The sequence below is a fragment of the Clarias gariepinus genome, chromosome 6 (assembly GCF_024256425.1).
Source record: "Clarias gariepinus isolate MV-2021 ecotype Netherlands chromosome 6, CGAR_prim_01v2, whole genome shotgun sequence".
NCBI lineage: Eukaryota > Metazoa > Chordata > Actinopteri > Siluriformes > Clariidae > Clarias > Clarias gariepinus.
The window spans coordinates 14,463,861-14,481,879 of NC_071105.1; the positions used below are offsets into that span (position 1 = coordinate 14,463,861).

At 37.4% G+C, this 18,019-nt stretch overlaps 1 protein-coding gene across 1 annotated transcript in view; it reads right to left on the reverse strand.

Moving 5' to 3' along the window:
* The window catches only part of LOC128526154 (uncharacterized), a 122,879-nt gene extending 114,069 nt beyond the window's left edge, over positions 1 to 8,810 (reverse strand). The window contains exon 1 of the mRNA XM_053497747.1: positions 8,463 to 8,810. Coding sequence (XP_053353722.1) covers positions 8,463 to 8,508 — 46 coding nt within the window. The 5' untranslated portion in view covers positions 8,509 to 8,810. The remainder of the gene's footprint in view (positions 1 to 8,462) is intronic.
* Between the last annotated feature and the right edge of the window lie 9,209 nt (positions 8,811 to 18,019).

Sequence of the window (18,019 nt, forward strand, 5' to 3'; positions counted from 1 at the left end):
ACAGCCATGTTTTGTTCAATGGTAAGTATCATTCTGTCTACAATAATATGCACCCGTATCTTCAACTATCAACTATACTCAATGTACTGTACAGTATGTAATATTAAGATTTTACCATACACAGGTAAAATACTATGATATTTAATTTTGTGCTACACACATACAACTGTGCCATACTATGTAAACATTACAAATATGCTACAAAAATGTGCATAACATATTTATGTGTTCCATAGTACCATTTAATAGCTATCTACCATACTATTGTACACATACTGTTGAACCAAAATTGACCATGTGTAGCGTACCATGGTAAATTTGCTGTTAAGCCATCCCTGTAAAATAGAAAAATTCTCTACTACATATCCTACACTAGAAATATTTACATAGCATGTAATGCATTAAATAATGTCAGTTGAGGCGACTTAGGATAAGACATAACCCCACACAGCAGGGTTCTGAACAACTGATCGTAAGGTAGAAGTTTGAATCCCAGTACTAGAAAGTTGCCACTATTAGGTCGACCTTTATTCTGAACTGCTCAGCTTGAATGTAAGTCACTTTGGATAAAGGCATTTTTCAAACGTGTAAAATGTAAAAATGTACAGTAAAGGTAACAACTTAACTCGCAGCTAAGCACTGGCATAAGAACAGGCACTGACTTACACAGTGAGGACAGAGGACAAAGGACTAAACACTGCCTCAGAATCTATTCAAGTGGTCAGACTTGGTAACTTTTATGCTACCCATAGACAACACGCAGGCACTGAGCCGACATGTATATGACCTGCAAGAGTGTAAACTGCATCGTCTGGCCTAAAGCAAGTACTCTAGCTTGATCCAAGCCTTTAATTCAACATAATGCTATTTTACTCTACTTCTGTTTTTTCCCCTTTACAGTAAAAAGGATGGCTAATAACATCCCATCAATTAGGAACCCTTTTGCCTTTTAAAGTAAAATACAAAGGTTTACCTGTCATCAACAACCCTGATAGATTGCTACTTTAACCGTGCTGTCTCCTACAGCTCTTTTCTCAACAAGCTTGGTGAAGACATTTACTTTGTTCTACTGGTTGTGATTTGAATCCCATGCAGCCTCTATAACCACTTATTTTTACAGACTAGGCAAACAACACTATCCAGGGGTCATTAGATCTGTTAACCATTGAAACATGATCCAAATTGATCACAATGCATCCTTTGAGTCTAATTTTGTCAAATCATAATTGAGTTAGGGTGATAAAATACTGTAATGGTGCATTGCTACGTACTGACTAAAAAGTAGCAACTAGTTGCCACAGATGAGCTTTATACAGTTGGGTTTTTTTCATGACACATTAAAGAGAGACACTAGAGTAGAAATACTTATATGAGAATCACAAAAGACAGCAGAGGAATTCACCAGAAAAAGATTTTACATTATTTACAGAACATGTTATATCTGAGGGTTAAGAGCCTTGTTCTAGGGCCCAACAGTGGCAACTTGATGGTAATGGGGTTTGAACCTGGAACCTTCTGAACTATAGTCTATTATCTTGACCACTCAGATACCTATGAGCCCTGGGGCCCTACATTTTAGGGTCAGAAAAGGGATTCACCAGAGAGGGAGAAAGACAAAAATCTTAATTATTTGATCTCTTCAAACATCAGAACAGGTATCAGACAAAGACACATGAACAAGAAAGACCAGAGACACACCAGGAAAACAAGCAGGGCAAAACACATTCGGGGAAAAAAATACCAGAGAAGAAAACTTAAAGGAAAAAAGAAAAATATAACAAAAGAAAGGAAAGAACATTAAGGGAAAAAAAAAACAAAGAGAAAGACCAAACAGAGATAGACAAAGATTAAACTACATAAAAAACACAAGAACAATTGTTTTAATTTAACTAAATTAATCCAAATGTGCTTGACTGCAGGAATATGTTTTTGTGAAAAAATTTTTAACTGGACACAACCACTGCTCTCTGTATCTCACGATTGAAGCACACCTTTTATAGGTGTTATATATACAGTATATAAACATTATTGTGCTTTCACATCCAGTATGCAGTGTTAAGTTTGTTTGACTTGAACCCTAGTGCATTTTGCACTCTGGTGTGTTTGTTTAGGAGGTGAGAACCTAATCTCAAGCCGAGTGTAGACCAAAATAATCAGCCCAAGACCAGCCGAGTAAGATAGTTTTAAACTTTAGCCGCGTTCAATTACAGTGAGTAAGCTTTTTGTCCCCAAATCAACCCCACTGCAAAATGTGAACTAAACCTGACATGTGTTTTAGATTGCAGGAGGCAGTTTTAAGCCGGTGCAATGCAGTGGTTACGACTGTAGCCTCCTACCTCCAGGGTTGGGGTTTGATCCCCTTTTCGGTCTGTGTTTATGGAGTTTGCATATAGAGTCTCCCCATGCTTGGTGGGTTTTCTCTAGGTATCCGGTTTCCTCCTACTGTCCAAAGATGTGCAGGTGTATCCAATATGCCTATAGTGTGTAAGATAGTGTGCGTGTGCGTGTGAGGCCCTATGTTGGATTGGCCCACCTAGTGCCCGAAGTCCCCTGGGATAGGCTTTAGGCTTCCCGCGACCCTAAATGGGATAAGCGGTATAGAGGATGAGTCAGAGTGACAAAGACAGTAGTAATAGATGTGTTGGAAGGCACAGGTTCAAAGACCGAGCCAAAGGACAGAGCTGTAGGCCTGCATAAATGCATTGACAGCAGCAAGAGGAAACAAACAGTGAAAAGATTTGGAAGGAGCTAATTGGGCATTTGGCAAAGGTTGGATTTTTTTCTTACATAATATTTCTGATGGAGAAAAAAAAATCAATGGAACAGTCATTTAATGCAGTGTATCCTTGATTCACTTATTTTAACTGTGCTTTTTAAAAGTGTTTTAATTCTATATATTTTAGAAGTGGCTAATAAGTACGGTACAATACAGTCTAAAGTTCTTGCTCGAGGGCCCAGCAGTGGCTCTCTGGCAGCCCTGTGATTTGAACAAAACCTTAACTGCTGTGCTGCCCCCGCTCACATATATAAACTAATGGTTTGTTTTTGGAAGCCAGTAGAGGTTTGTCAGCTTGTGGGAGTGTGTCAGAAGATTCACTGTCCCAAAGGCAGTGTTTACAAAGTACTGTGTGTCAAGGTGATGTTAATACCTATTTTGCTAGCTGCTTTTGTTTTGTCATACTCACTCAGTAGCCTGCCTCGCTAAGGTATGCCAAAGGTGAACATGTGTTGTCTGTTACACAGAAACACAACTGCAAATTGCTAATTGCTAAAGCTAATTGCCGGCTGTAAAGGCGGGGCAGCAGCTGTGGTTTGAATGAATGGTAATGGAATCATAAAAATGTCAGCAAGGTCAACTCCACCAATTATTTCCTTTCTCACATTAGATACCTCTCTCTCTCTCTCTCTCTCTCTGTCTCTCTCTCTCTCTTATTACCATCATTATGGCAAGCCCTCGGGGACTTTCTCACACGCAGCAAAATAGACTCATTTCAGCAGCCTGCGAAAACAATAGAATAACACTGGGAAAAAAAAATCAACCCAGTAAGCAAGTGGTGAGTGAAGCACAGCACAGCTGACACACATGTCTACAGCGATCCATGGCTCCCATAATTAACTGTCAACCTTTCTCACTCTCTGAATGGGTAGCCTTCTAATACAAGGTTAGCAGTGAACTAACTGCACCAAGTCAGCCTGCAAACACCTTCTGACAGAACAAAACTTCCTGTGGATGTCAGGCGTGCTACTCTGCTCCCATAGCACTGAGGCAGAAGGAGAAAAAAAGACGGTTAAATCTTCAAACATGCTTTTCTGATCTTATCTTAGACATTTTCAGCGTTCTGCCATTAGACTCAGTATGCATTGTCAGAATTACAATACTTACATCTGTGTCTTGCAGTTACTTAAAGTATCGTGTGTTTTAACAACTACATTTCCTATGTAAATAGACAAGTCTGCATAAAAAGCATGAGGCAAATATGCAATGTATGTTCTTGTGACAGATAGCAGCATGTTCTGGGGGTACAGTCATAAAACCACCCAGCATGAAACCTGTCAAGATGTCAACATCTCTCCCACTTTACACACACCTACAATAGTAAACATTTTTCTATTTTTTTATTGCTTAGATATGAATATAGTTTTAACAGGGATGTAACCCAATATATATTCATAATTCAGAATAAACAGATAATGTGTTTCAAACAGATAGATGTTTATAGGAGCCACATAATGATTTTTTTTTTTTTTGTTAGAAAGCTTCACAGGGTGTCTGGTAGATATTGGAATAAATGTGTCAAAAGATTTGGGTGAGCAGTAGGTTTTTAGTTTAAAGTGGGGCACAAGCAAGTGTTTTTAAATGAAACCTCCTGAGACAAAGGAGGACTAGCTCTCAATCATCCTTATGAAAATATATATTTTTGGTGAAGAAAATCATGGACGAATTCTAAAATTTAATAAAGTATAATAAAATAAAAATGTCATGCAAGACCATTTATGAATGTGAGTGACGTAAATGGAGCCGAGGAGGCATCAAGTCCAGAATTCACTGTCCACAATGCCTGTTATACTGTAGCATTTCTACCTTTTGTTTGTGTCCACAGTTCATTTAAGTGTGTCATGGAGCATACAGTAGCTTCATTATATTTAATTCCTTTTTAAATGTTTATATTTATTATTTTTCCACACCTATTTCAGGTTTACCTCAGAATTCTTACACAGATCATTCAAAGACATATATATATAATTAATAAGAAACATATACCAATATAAATACCCAACACAATGGCATTCCATTATACTTCTTAAATATAATATATTACTGGTCCACTTATGTACAGTATTTTACAGTATTACAGTATGGTTTTCCAACAGTTACGATATTTAGAATAACCACACTGGGCCATTTTACTATAATCAAAATTAATGTTGATTTAAAAAAATATATGAAAGCTTGATAGTTGATGAAAATAAGTCATCTTGAAAAGGAATGTTCAATTCAATGTTTTTTTTTGTTTGTTTGTTTATTTGTTTGTTTGTTTGTTTGTTTAAATTAATGTGATTTACTGTAGTAATAAACTAACTACCATGCAATAAAGTAAACATGTTAGGTTTGGGACCTATTTATGCTAGGAGAGCCTAAACATAACATTTGACTGTCTTGTGTTAACAAGACAGTCAAATGTTAGGCACTTTGTATTCATTTCTTGATTATGATTTATTATAAAAGAATAATTATAAAAAGAAATTGTACTGAATATCAGCATGGCTGTGATCTAGCGCTAGGCAATCACAGCTATGCTGATATTTAGTATAACTGTATGACTGACAGTACAACAAAATGTGATGTACCTGTATACTATATTTGGTAAATATTCTCCCAATACATTTTAATACATTTTAAAAGTGTATAATTAACAAGGAAGGATGCTTGTAACGAGCCAAGCTAACATTGTTGCTGACAACACAATTAAAAAAAGTAAAGCCATGCCCAAGCCTAAAAGCCCAGCGTTGAATTGATGAATAAGTTGCCAGTTTACCAATACAGCTTCCAAAACAGCCTGATCGAAGAGAACTTAAAATTCAATTAGCAGTAATGTTGTTAATGAGCCCATTAAAAGAAGAATAATGTTGAATTAGGCCAATCTGGGTTAGGGATAGCCTGTGTGACAGCCATCTGGCCAAGACAGGAGGCAAAAAAGAATGTAAAAAAAAAAACCAGGATTGCACCATGGCCAATAGAACTATCCAAATACATGTTTGGACCTCTGCCATATGGATGCATCTATCTCCTTTATTAGAATATACAGTAGTATCTCTGTCAAAACATCGCGAGTTGTGAACATCTATTAGAGATCAAGAAAACAAACTACTGCTACACCTTAAAAGTGACATGTAGCCATTTAGTTATGCAGTAGCCTACATTAACCTCCATCCATTCTCTTTAATCTGAGGCAGCAAAGCGAGATGCTTTGGTTTAGTTTGTTCACACCACAGAAAAAGACTCTGGGGGTCAATACATTAGCAAACATTAGTGCACTTTCAATTTGCAAGGGAGGCATAAATTCACTTTAACTGCACTTGGCTCATGGCTGCACTGAAACAGCCCATTTTGTTAATTTGTTTCAATTTTCCAAGATGTAGCATAATGAATCAGGAGTGTATAGAGTGTGATAGGCATCCAAACACCAAGGACAAGGTCGATCAGGAGCAGCCTTGAGAGTCAGCGGAGAGAAGTTTTCATTTGGGCATTTTTGTCCAGGGTGTGTGCAGTCCCAGGTGCACAATTTAAATTCGAGTCGAGAGATAAGAGCAGCAGTCTGATATTGTAAGAGGTAAATATAGTGAATTAATCTGTAAATGACACACGTCTCCCCTGGTAAATAAATATGATTTTAAATGATTAGGATCAATCTTGACTTGAACTTTATCATCTGTTTTTCTAAACCTTATTTGTCATTTTATTTGTAAATTCATATACACCCATCAGTCAAAACATAAAAATGCAAAACATTAATCCTGGTATTGGGTAGGATGCCCATGTGTAAAGAGGCAGCTCTGGCCCCTTGGGGCATGGCTTCACAGGATCTCAGTGTACTGTGGCATCAGATCCTTTGGGTGCAAGGTGAGGCCTCTGTAGATTAAGCTTGTTTACTTGGCACATACTATAGATGCTCGGTCAGATTGAGATTTGGCGAGGCCGGGTCAACGACCTTGAACTCTGCTAAGCTTCATAACACAGCAAGCTGTGATCACTAAGTGTTCTGATACTTTTTATACCTATTTAGTATTAACATTTTTTTGCGATTTGTTACATTACATTTGCTACATTAGCCCTAACCCTAGGTAGTTCATCTACTGTACGTAGTTCAGCACATTATAAATGAACCCTTAGGTTGATAACCAGTATTATTCAGTTCACCTGGTGGTGGTGTTAGTGTTGTGGTTGATTGACATACATTTAATTAGAGCTTCTATGCCACATGCATAAATATTTGGATCCTAACCCATTATGGTCAACCTGAATATAGTGCAAAAACCTACAAAATAATAAATATAGGAACAATTTCATTAACCTCTTACTGTAAATGCCCAGGAGCCCCTTAATACAGTAGTCCTAGCTTATTTCTTACATGTGTAACATGCATATAAAGTGAGTGTAGTGACTAAAATCATAATATTGTAGCATTCATATTTATTTATATTTATTTATTCATAACAAAAACATTATGCTATAGACCTTTGACATATTTTTCTGATTTTTCCAATCTCATAGAATGAGTACTGTAGCACTGTCTGTTTTAACATGAGAGAGTAAAATTTGATTTAAATTTACAGAGCTGTCGAACAACAACGAAGATAACATTAAGTTTATCACAACAACACTCATCCTTGTGGTTGCCATTATTATCTTCTTGCATAAAGCTTATTCTGCCTTCGCTATTTCTCTTAATTATTACTTTCATTACTATGTTTAGCAGCCATAATAATTAGAAAATGGATTTGATTTGCGATTGATATGTTTTCACTGGGTTTGTGGGAGTAGGCTCAGACGGGCAAATGCAATTACACTAAGCTTATAGCGTTAATGAATATTCATTAATGATGTTCACACTGATTTTCTTTTCATTCCATTTCTCACTTCCAAAGCTGTCTAAGCTATATGAGCTTCTATTAATGAAAACTATTTGACTCAGAAACTGAGATGAAAGTTAAGCCAAGCTCAATGTGGAGATATTAAGCATTTGATATTTTGGACCATCATGTTAGTTGGAAATTGTTGAAATAAAACTAGAACACTGAAAGATAAATGAAAAATGTATTTAAGAAGAAGGGCATCTAAAATCTTTAAATTAAATTACAGGACATTGATCAGAATAATTTTACTAGCACTGGTGCTTAAATTGTAAAAGGACAGGAGATACTGCTGCATTTCTTTGGCCATTCTTAAAAATCTATTTTACAAGTAGAAAAAAATTGTGAGCCTAAAAATATAAGCTCTTAAAGAATTTAAAAAAGTCTATTTAAATATTAAGATTTCAAACGGAAATGTATTGTTTTATTCATTTGACACATATTTTTATAATAATAATAATAATAATAATAATAATAATAATTATTATTATTATTATTATTATTATTATTATTATTATTATTATTGGTGTTGTTTAGACAATCAGAATACTTTGTATGAATATTTTCTTGGGTAAAGTTTATCGATAACAGCAATCATTAAGTATTATACCAATATACTGTACCATAATTTTGGTGAAGTCTCTTTAATAAATACAGTGATTTTTTTTTTTGGCTGGTTTCTTGCTAATCCAAATTTTAAACTACCTAGTTTAACACTACCTAGTCAAACTACTACTTGGACCAAACCTTGACGGAACTACTGATATGTCCTTTTCCCATGTTAATTGCAACAACAACAAAAGCCGTGTCGACAGTCGTTTATAACTTACCTCCAATAAGAACGTTACAGGTATCTGGACAGCCATCATCCATCATTGCTTTGGTACTTTTTTGATCTCTTTCGAATACTTTTCACTGCTTTCTCTTTACCATTTCATGTCCTACTGTATATCTCCCTCTCTTCTTGTTGGCAGACGTTTTCCAAGACACATCCAGCACTGATGCAGGACAAAATTCTGTAGGCTGACAGCTGGCCACATGTGAAGCACACACTTACATGCGAGGATCTGTTGTCCTAAACCGGCAGAGACCTGGGCCTCAGTCTTTTCCAACACATATGCCTTACTGTTTTTGTATTTCAGGAAATAGCCAATCAGGGAGCCAACCAGATCTCTTTTTCTTCACATTGCCCAAACAGGAAGTGGCTGAAACAAGGACTGAGTCATTCAATGTGCATGTTGAGCAAAACATCCTCCTGACCCTGCCAGTCTGATGTCATCAACAGGATGGAGCATGGGAGGTTTCCTAGCTGATAAAACCAGAACCATAGAATAAGCAGTAAACTGCTTGTTTTTTGTCCTTTTTAAATAAAAGTTATGCTAATTACATTGCTTACACTGCTCGATAGCATGATAGCATTCTTTAGTTCTATAGATATTCTTGTTAAATTAATTTTAATTTGTATTAACCTAAAAACATTTTTACTGGGGTAAAAAAAAAATCTGTATGGTTTTACTTTCATTTTTGAAATGTAAGAGGATTTAGGACGTTTTCCAAAGTATATAGTTTTTCATCTCTCTTTAATTTTTATTAGACTGACACAGAACATTTGACCTTCTTTTACAACCAACACTGGTTGCTATGGAAAAACAAAATCTTATTAGTATTTCATTTATTTTGTTATAGGTAGTGTCTAAACAGCTTGCAAAGAATGTCTGTCAGTGATTTCTCAGTGATTACAAAGATCTGCAACTGGTAAAATTTGTTACCACGTCCTTAATTCACATCCAGAGCTTTTGACATTTCTACTATAAAAATTTGGGGGAGCACTACAGATAACCTCAATTCCAGATGGTGGCATAGTGGGCCAGGGGTAGCTTAGTGGTTAAGGCATTGGACTACGGTTCGGAAGATCCCAGGTTCAAACCCACCTTGAGCAAGGCCCTTAACCCTCAACTGCTCAGATGTGTAATAAGATAAAAATGTAAGTCGCTCTGGATAAGAGCATCTGCCAAATGCCTAAATGTAAATGTTAGCACTGTGTCCTTGCATCTCCAGGGTTTATATGTTTCCTGCTTGGTGGATTTCCTCTGGGTACTCTGGTTTCCTCCGATAGTCCACATAAATGCAGAGTAAACTAATTTGCATTTCCAATTTTCCCATAGTATGTGAGTGAGTGTGTGTGTAACGTGTGCCCTGCAATGGATTTGCACCTCCTCCAGGGTATACTCCACCTCATGCCCAGAGTCCTCTGATATGGGCTCTAGGCCTCTGCAACCCCTTATCCAGGATAAGCACTATAGAGAATAAATAAGTGATGGGAATGATAAACTTTTATTTACATGCCCTGTGTGCTATGTAAGTGTCCTAATTAAGTCATCTGTTTACCACTTTATCCTGTTCAGGAGTCTTGAATCTAGAGTCTAGGCAACAGCATAAGGGCAAAACAAAGACAAGGAAGACGAAAAACAACAACAGCAAAATCATGGGTGTTGATTTGGATATAGATAGTAGTAACATTTCCTCGCATTTGTAACTGCAGCCCATCAACGATCAGGCTACACTTATTGTCCTCATGCATGCGGCAAGGTGCTGAAGGGACAGCACCCTTTCAGCACAAATAATGTTCTTGATCAACCACAACAGAATGGCAGGTGGGTGGGCAAAGTGATAAGACCCTATTTAAATTCCCTGTAGCTTAAACAACCAAAGTGGAGGCCCCAGCAAGTGAGTAATGTATTGTGTGCTTTTGAACAGCTTGACCGTTGTCCCTGTCATTCACCTCAGAGTGTGAATGCTTTACGCCAAGACAACTCCACTGAGTTTCACCCAAGCTGGCAGCCAAGCCACCCAACTCTTACCAGAAAGCCAGACTCGGGTGAAAACTCACCTACTGAACATCACACACCCCAACACGCTTTCCTGTCTCACTCCCACCCCATTCTTCTCGCACTTCTCTTAATAAGGAACATTTGAGAACTGCCATTGACGCTTCTGTCTGCAATATGCCCACGCTAGCTGCGAGTCAGACCCTAGAGAGTGCATGATTGTTCCAGCTAATATTTTCAGCAACATGCAAACTACCATTAATCAGCTCCATAAAGGGTTACATAAATTGCTAACTCTGTTTACACCTTAAAAGGCCTATTTGATTGACATGGACTCAAGTGCACTACTTAAGCCGCTCCACTCCCCAACTTACAACAGTACAAATGCATAAATATGGAAAATCAGGACATTTTCAAGAGTCAATAAACTTGTTTGTAAATAAGTTGGCTTAACAGGTTTTCCAGTTCGAGGCAGTCCAGGGTCTCATGTTCAATCCTGAGCTTGGGTTATTATTTCTGTCTTTGAATTTGCTGTATAAGATGTCCTCATCTTGGCATGGGTTTCCTCCAGGTTTCTTGGTTTCCTTCAACCAATATAAAACATGCCAGTAGGTAAAAGAAAATGTATATAATAGGCTGTGTACGTAATAGGATAATCAACAAATTCACCATGACCATTGCTAAGATAAGTTAAAGGAATGAAAAAAATAAATAATTACTGACAATTAGAGTGTCAGGTAATTAATAGTGAATATACATATTACTTAACTGTTTAGTAATGCTTGCCACTCTATTAATTAATACTTATTATCAATGTGTTATTATGATATGTTATGCAAAACTTTTAAAGTAGTCAAAATAAGAAACTGAACTTTAATGTAGTTGACTAAGTGGACTTTTATGGCTCCATTAAGTATGAAGTAAGCCTACGCCCTTCCTGCAACCAAAAATAGTGACATCCAAAATTGTTATACTTATTACTAATACAGTGAAACTTTGGATTGCAAGTAACTTGGTGTGCAAGCATTTTGCAAGACGAGCTAAATTTTTAAAACTAATTTTAACTTGATAAACGAGCGAGGTCTTGACATACGGTTAGTATGCATATGCTTTGTCTGCCGAGCGTCACAACTAAAGCAATGGTTCTTCTTTGTTCCTCATGCTGTGGAATTGTGGGTAATCGTCTGTCATGCTCAGTACCTCATATAGTCAACATCTGTGCGGGTGCGTACTGTTTACTATAACATTATGATCATGTGTGTGCGCATGCACGTAAATCATTTATTTATTTATTTATTTTGTGACCAAGTGTGGTGACTGTTCTTTAGCTAACTGTACTGCAACAACAGCCCCTTGAAAAGAAAAAACAAAACTTAAAAAGGCTGTAGCAGTGCAGTGCAGCACTGCTTCTTCTCTCGTCAACACGAGAAAAGTAAATTTGTTTTATTTTAACTTTATATTTTATATTCATAAATTTTTTATTAATATTTTGGGTTGTGGAATGAATAATCTGAGTTTCTTATGAGGAAATTTGCTGTGATATATGAGTGATTTAATATACAGACATGCTTCTGGAATAAATTATGCTCGCAATCCAAGGTTTAACTATACAGTCTTCATAATGTTGTTAATTCTAATTTAATTGCCTTAAAATACAAATCAATGACTGCTGTCAAACAAACCATTATATTGGTACAGAGCAGCTAGAAGCTGTAGTCAATCATGATCACTAAGTCATCATGATCAATCAATCAAAAGATCGATCAAATTATGACTTTAAGCACCATTAAATTAATAATGTTATGTGTTTAGGTTGGAAAATGATGGTTCAGTATATGTATATTTTTAGACTTGTATGTAAATGACACTGTGCTAGTATTAAAAAACATTTTTACTAAAAAAAAATGTGCTCCAGATGCTTGCTTTTTATATGATGTATATTGTACAATCATATGACCAAACTTTTGAAGAAATTATTGTGAGTTCATCTTTCCCATGACATTCATGGTTCTTCTAAATTTGTTGATCAAAAAAGAAAGAAAAGCACAGTAACTCTTGAAATTTACCTTGTATACAAACAAAGAAAGAAATAACAGTATTGTCTTATAAATGGTGGAGAAGAAACGATGAGTATGGTCTGCCTATTTTGCAGTGAGAGTTGGAGGTATCTGAGCAGGTGCATTAAGGTAAGTTCATGGGGAATTGTGCAAAACTTGACTGTGGGCCTGCTCACACTGCGAGACATATGACCAAAATTTCTGACAGACCAGAAATCCATCTGATCTTTCAGAAGCCAGATCACTGGTCTTTTGGGTGATTAATCAGGCACCCTGCTCACACTGCACATCAAACAACCACCGATCAGACTGAATCCCTACAGTGTCTGTCCAGCCTTAGGGATCATAATCAGTGAACAGAAACCTGGAATAGGTGAGAGCTTCCTGCAGCTGAAAACTGGAACAGACTTCCATATTCTATATAACATAACCAAATCAACAATGGCATGTTTTGGGAAAGTGGGAGAAAACCAGCAGAAATGTGAGTTATACAATTGAGAAGTAGAATTACACTATGGGCCTTTCTTTAGAACAAATTGAACTGAACTGAAAGCTTACATTCAATTAATAGTTTCCTTGTGATTTACTTCTCACTCACTTTTCCAGTATGATTCTCAGGACAACAAATCATGTATTTTGGATATTTTCATAAAACCAAGCACACTACAGGTTATTTCTGACAGCTGAATATTAAATCAAGTAAGTGCACAATAATAAAAGATATTCAGTAGTTTCCTTTCTAAACTTTTCTAACCTGTCATTTGCTAACACTATACAGTATGTCTACCTTCTTAACACAGCACTGAAACATGACAATTGGAAATATCTAAATAATTATATATTAATACTGCCTCTGGCTCCCAAATCTAAATCTACAATAAATTCCATTAGACAGAACTACATGTGACAGCATTCAGAAATGAACAACAGAGTATGCTTCCTGATTTATTTATTTTTTTTAAACTGCTTTTCAACATGTGCATGAGCGTCGATTATCCTGTCAAACTAAATACTTTTGGCATTTTGGATAGAGTGATTGCTTCTTTCCTCAACTGAACAGTCATGCACAGAGACAAGTTAGGGATCAATCAGCCAACAGGCAAAAAATGGAGGAACATCTGTATCGTGCCATCCATGGAATGTGTGAAGCCTAGCAACACACCTCACTCCCTTCATGTAATCAGCCGTGATGTAAGAGGAGTCTGTCAGGTTGGAAGCTTTTAAAATGTGAGTGCTGGAACCGGTGCACCTTGTTAGAATAAAGATAGAAAGCAAGCCCTTCCAAAGTAGGAGAGAAGGACAGAGATCATGTCAGTGAAAAATTCCTCATATCTCCTGGAATATTCTTGATCAAGGAGTAAGTCTGACCTTCCCTTTGGCTAATTAAACGGCAAGTCTCGCTACTTTTCATGAAGAGCTCTCTTATAAAAACAAGCATCTCTAGTCATTTCACTAGATAAATGACTCAACACCATGTGCCACAGACCCCATTAAATTGCTTCTTTAGAGATGGATCGCATCCAAACACACAATCAAAGGATTTGACTAGGATTATCTCTGATTAGAAACACTCAAAGACAAATGAGGAGATGACAGGATATCATACATTGAGAGGATAAATTAGCAGTTACATACCGGCACCAAAATTTGTGATGGTTTTTACAGGGGGAAAAAAGAGGTACAAAAAGGGAGGGAGATGCCGAGTACTATAATCTAGTTGCTGAATAGGCTAATGAAACCTGGAGTGTTTAAAACCTGCCCAGAGCTTTTCTCTCTCTCTCTCTTTCTCTCTCTCTCTCTCACTCTCTCTCTCTTTCTCTTTCTCTATCTTTTTCTTTGTTTGGCAAATTGTAAACAAAGGGGTCGTCTGTTCTTGGGGCAAAGGGACCAAGTCAGGCCGCGATGCAAAACAAGACATAACCTTTCAAAAAAAGGTCATCTAGCTCAGCCATACTCTCTTTAAAGTCATACGTATGTGTACTGAGAATTTTCTTTAAAGGCAAATGGTGACAGTGTAAGCCGTAATGAAATAAATGGCAGATAGGTTATCAGCAGGCAGCTTGGCTTTATAATACTTTATTATAGCACCCTATCATCTCCTTTGAAGTGTGTGTGTGTGTGTGTGTGTGTGTGTGTGTGTGTGTGTGTGTGTGTTGGTTTTTGTGGTTTAAGAGGACTTTTGACCTGAATACGCACCAGCATTAAGGGGACATTTCCGTTTATGAGGACAGGGGCCATGTCCTTATAAATCCGACCTTGTAGCAGTCATTATCTCAGTCTAGGGATCAATTCTGTACCGTTTTTGGCCCCATGTCCGTATAGACCACATAAACCTGAAAAAATACCACACACTGTGTGTTCTCTAACCCCTCCATGCGCCCCTGTAGACCGGTCGCGGAACTGCACCTACGTCATTAAGAATTTGCATATATACACAAGTGTAAGTTTTCCCGGTCTCTGATTGGCTGGCTACAAGAATCCTCGTCGGTGATTGGCCAGCAGTAGCAGGAGAAGCGCTTCCGCTAAGGGGCGGGACCTTAGAAGGACCGTGCACATATAAGGCCTCGCTAAGAGGCGGGACTTCCTTTAAGACACAGCTGCAGGTGATTTAATACAGCGGGGTTTTAATCCACGGAGTTTGTAAAGTAATATAATACACGACGAATTAATATCGAGTTTGGAAGAGGAAGAGGACATCGGTGTCGGAAGCCGCTGCCATATGAAAGGTGAGTTATAACGCCGTTTAATCGGCTTAATTACTGCACGTGAGTTAGTTTGGTTTGTTTAGTAAGTTAAACGGCGCCAGAAAGTGTCGCGTGCGCTGTTAAAGGCGCGCGCGGATACATATAAGTGTTTAAAATATTAATTTAACTTTTGGTCAGTTAGTTTTAAGCTGTTTTATTATATTTAATATATAAATTGAGCGTGTGACACGCGCCTGTGACGTCACGGTAGCGCGTCGTCATGACTACAGTCTTTGTTTGGGGGAGGAGGGGTGAGGGGGGTGAGGGGGGACTCACAGTACAGCGTTCTGGTTAAGATAAACATATAAATTAACACATATTATAAATAAACACAGATTAATATGAAGTTGACCATAAATGAAGTGGTATAAAGGAGGTTTTCCTCTGTGAAACAGTCTGATTAAAACATGATGATGATGAGGAGGAGGAGGAAGCCCAGTCCACTGGAGGAGGCCACACACTTCAGCCTTAAGAAGAAAGATCAAGATGGTCTGGAAGCTCGGTTTATAAATGAGTTTAAAGGTAAGTGTTACGTGTTCAGGTGGGATTGTTTAATGATTAATGTCTCAGGTACATGACATGCTGTACTCCTCTTATTTAGGGAGAGGTGTATTTAGTTGTACTGACTTTGATAAGGGAGATTTCCTATTGGAGTACAGAGGGGATCTCATAAGCAGAGAAGAATGTGAGCGGAGGCAAAGAATATATCATGATGCCCTCAAAGTGTTCATGTATGAATTTCGATTCAACGGCTAATTCCTTTGGTATGTACAAATATTATATACGTGGGGGAGATGTGGAAGTTATTTGCATGGTTATTTAGCACTAATGATCAGGGCTCATGTTCACCAAGCGTCTCAGAGTCGGAAATCGCTCCTACTGCAATTCCTAAATGGCCAAAAACTTCAGAATGACGCTATTTTGGCCTTATTTTCATGAGTGGGGAGGGGTAAGAGCTATTCATCAAGATTCTTAAAATAGGAAATCATTCCCATCTTCACCAAAATGTTGGAGAGCGCCTGAGGTGTCCTAACTGGTTGGGAATAGTGAGGAAGGGGTGTTGAGGCAGAAACACATGAAGAGGAGAGATGGTTTAGCAGAGCACAGAGCTCATAACGGGCATGTTTAGACAAAAATGGGGGTGGGGGGAGTAAAACTTTTTCTCTGGTTACTAATTCCAGCAGTCCGAAATAATAAATTAAACTTCACAGATCATGCACATTTCCCCACCATGCAGCATGAATGCATAATCCATGGCACATATTAAAATAATTATATTATATATACATTTAATCTTGTATTAAATTATTTAAGTGAACTGTTTTCTTGTTTCCTTGTTATGAGCAGCACTTCATCGTTTCATTAACATGGCGTATCCCCATGTTTCTCACTCCTCAGGGGTACGTGTGACAAACTGACTGGTTACTCTGATGCTTTTACATATTGCATCCATTGACTTTTTATCTTTAGAGGTAAGAGTAGGACAGAATATTACTTCAATTATTTCTTTACATTTTACTCCCTTCGCCACAAGCAAAACACTCTCATCCTCTCGTTTTATTTGAAGTCATGTTGATCAGATTATGACTGACCTAGACAGCTCTATTATAGGGGCTTTAATCAGTTGTGATTAGAGCAGAGTGATTAGAATAACGTCATGCAGCGAGTCACGCATCTATAGGTTTTGTTTATGTGCATAAAGCCTTCACATAACTGCCGCTGATTTTAGCATTTCACTTTTTCACCGTTTAAAACTTTGTACACTCTACAACACCTCCTATAATGTGCAGACTACTTTGCGGCTCTCAGTGTCGTAAAAAGTGACGTCTCACACTTTCCTTGTCACAGTCTTACTCCTTGCCGAAAGTAAGAATAGAAAGCTTTATAAATAACCTATATGTCCTTCTCTGAGGTGAGACTGTCTTTAGTCCTAAATAAACTTTGATTCCTATGAGTGATTCTGAGATGCTTAGTAAATATGGGCCCAGTTTTATTTTCTTAAAGACCATTGACCATTAAATATTCAATGATCATCTTTTCAAATAATATAATATTCGATGAGAAGCATTTGGTGCTGATATTCTCAGTTGTTGTGTCTATTTAGAATAAGAAGTATGTATTATTGTAATAGTAATGTATCATTAAGAGATTCACTGTCATTTGTTCAGTGTTGATGCAGCCCTGGATGATGGCTCCCTTGGGAGACTGGTGAATGATGACCATATAAAACCAAACTGCAGAATGAAGACCATCCGTGTGGATGGTAACTCTCATCTTTGTTTATTTGCCATAAGAAGCATCTGTCCTGGTGAAGAGATCACATACAATTACGGCGATTCTACGTGGCCATGGCGATGCAAGGTATGTAGATGTTAGTAATTTTGTGCATTATTTTAAAGGATTGGTGTATATTAAATGCTTTAAGCAGTTTAACACACTTAACATCTGGTTTCTGCCAGAGAATGTGTCTTACAGTATGTTGCTATAAGTTCAGGAGCAGGATGCTAATTTTTCCCTTCAAAGTTTTTTTTTTTTGCATCTTTTGTCTATGGAATCATGCTCACTGTGTTATTAGGGATAGTCCATAAGGACGCTAGTTTTTGGGACAGTGTTCTGTATTAGCGTTTATAAATTGGTATCAGGTCTAAAACAGTGCTGATGTGCCTGTTCGCATGCAACATGTTTAGCATTCATTGCGTAAACATTGGCACATGGAGAAACACAATTGCAGCTCAAACTGTGAGCTAAATAGCGATAT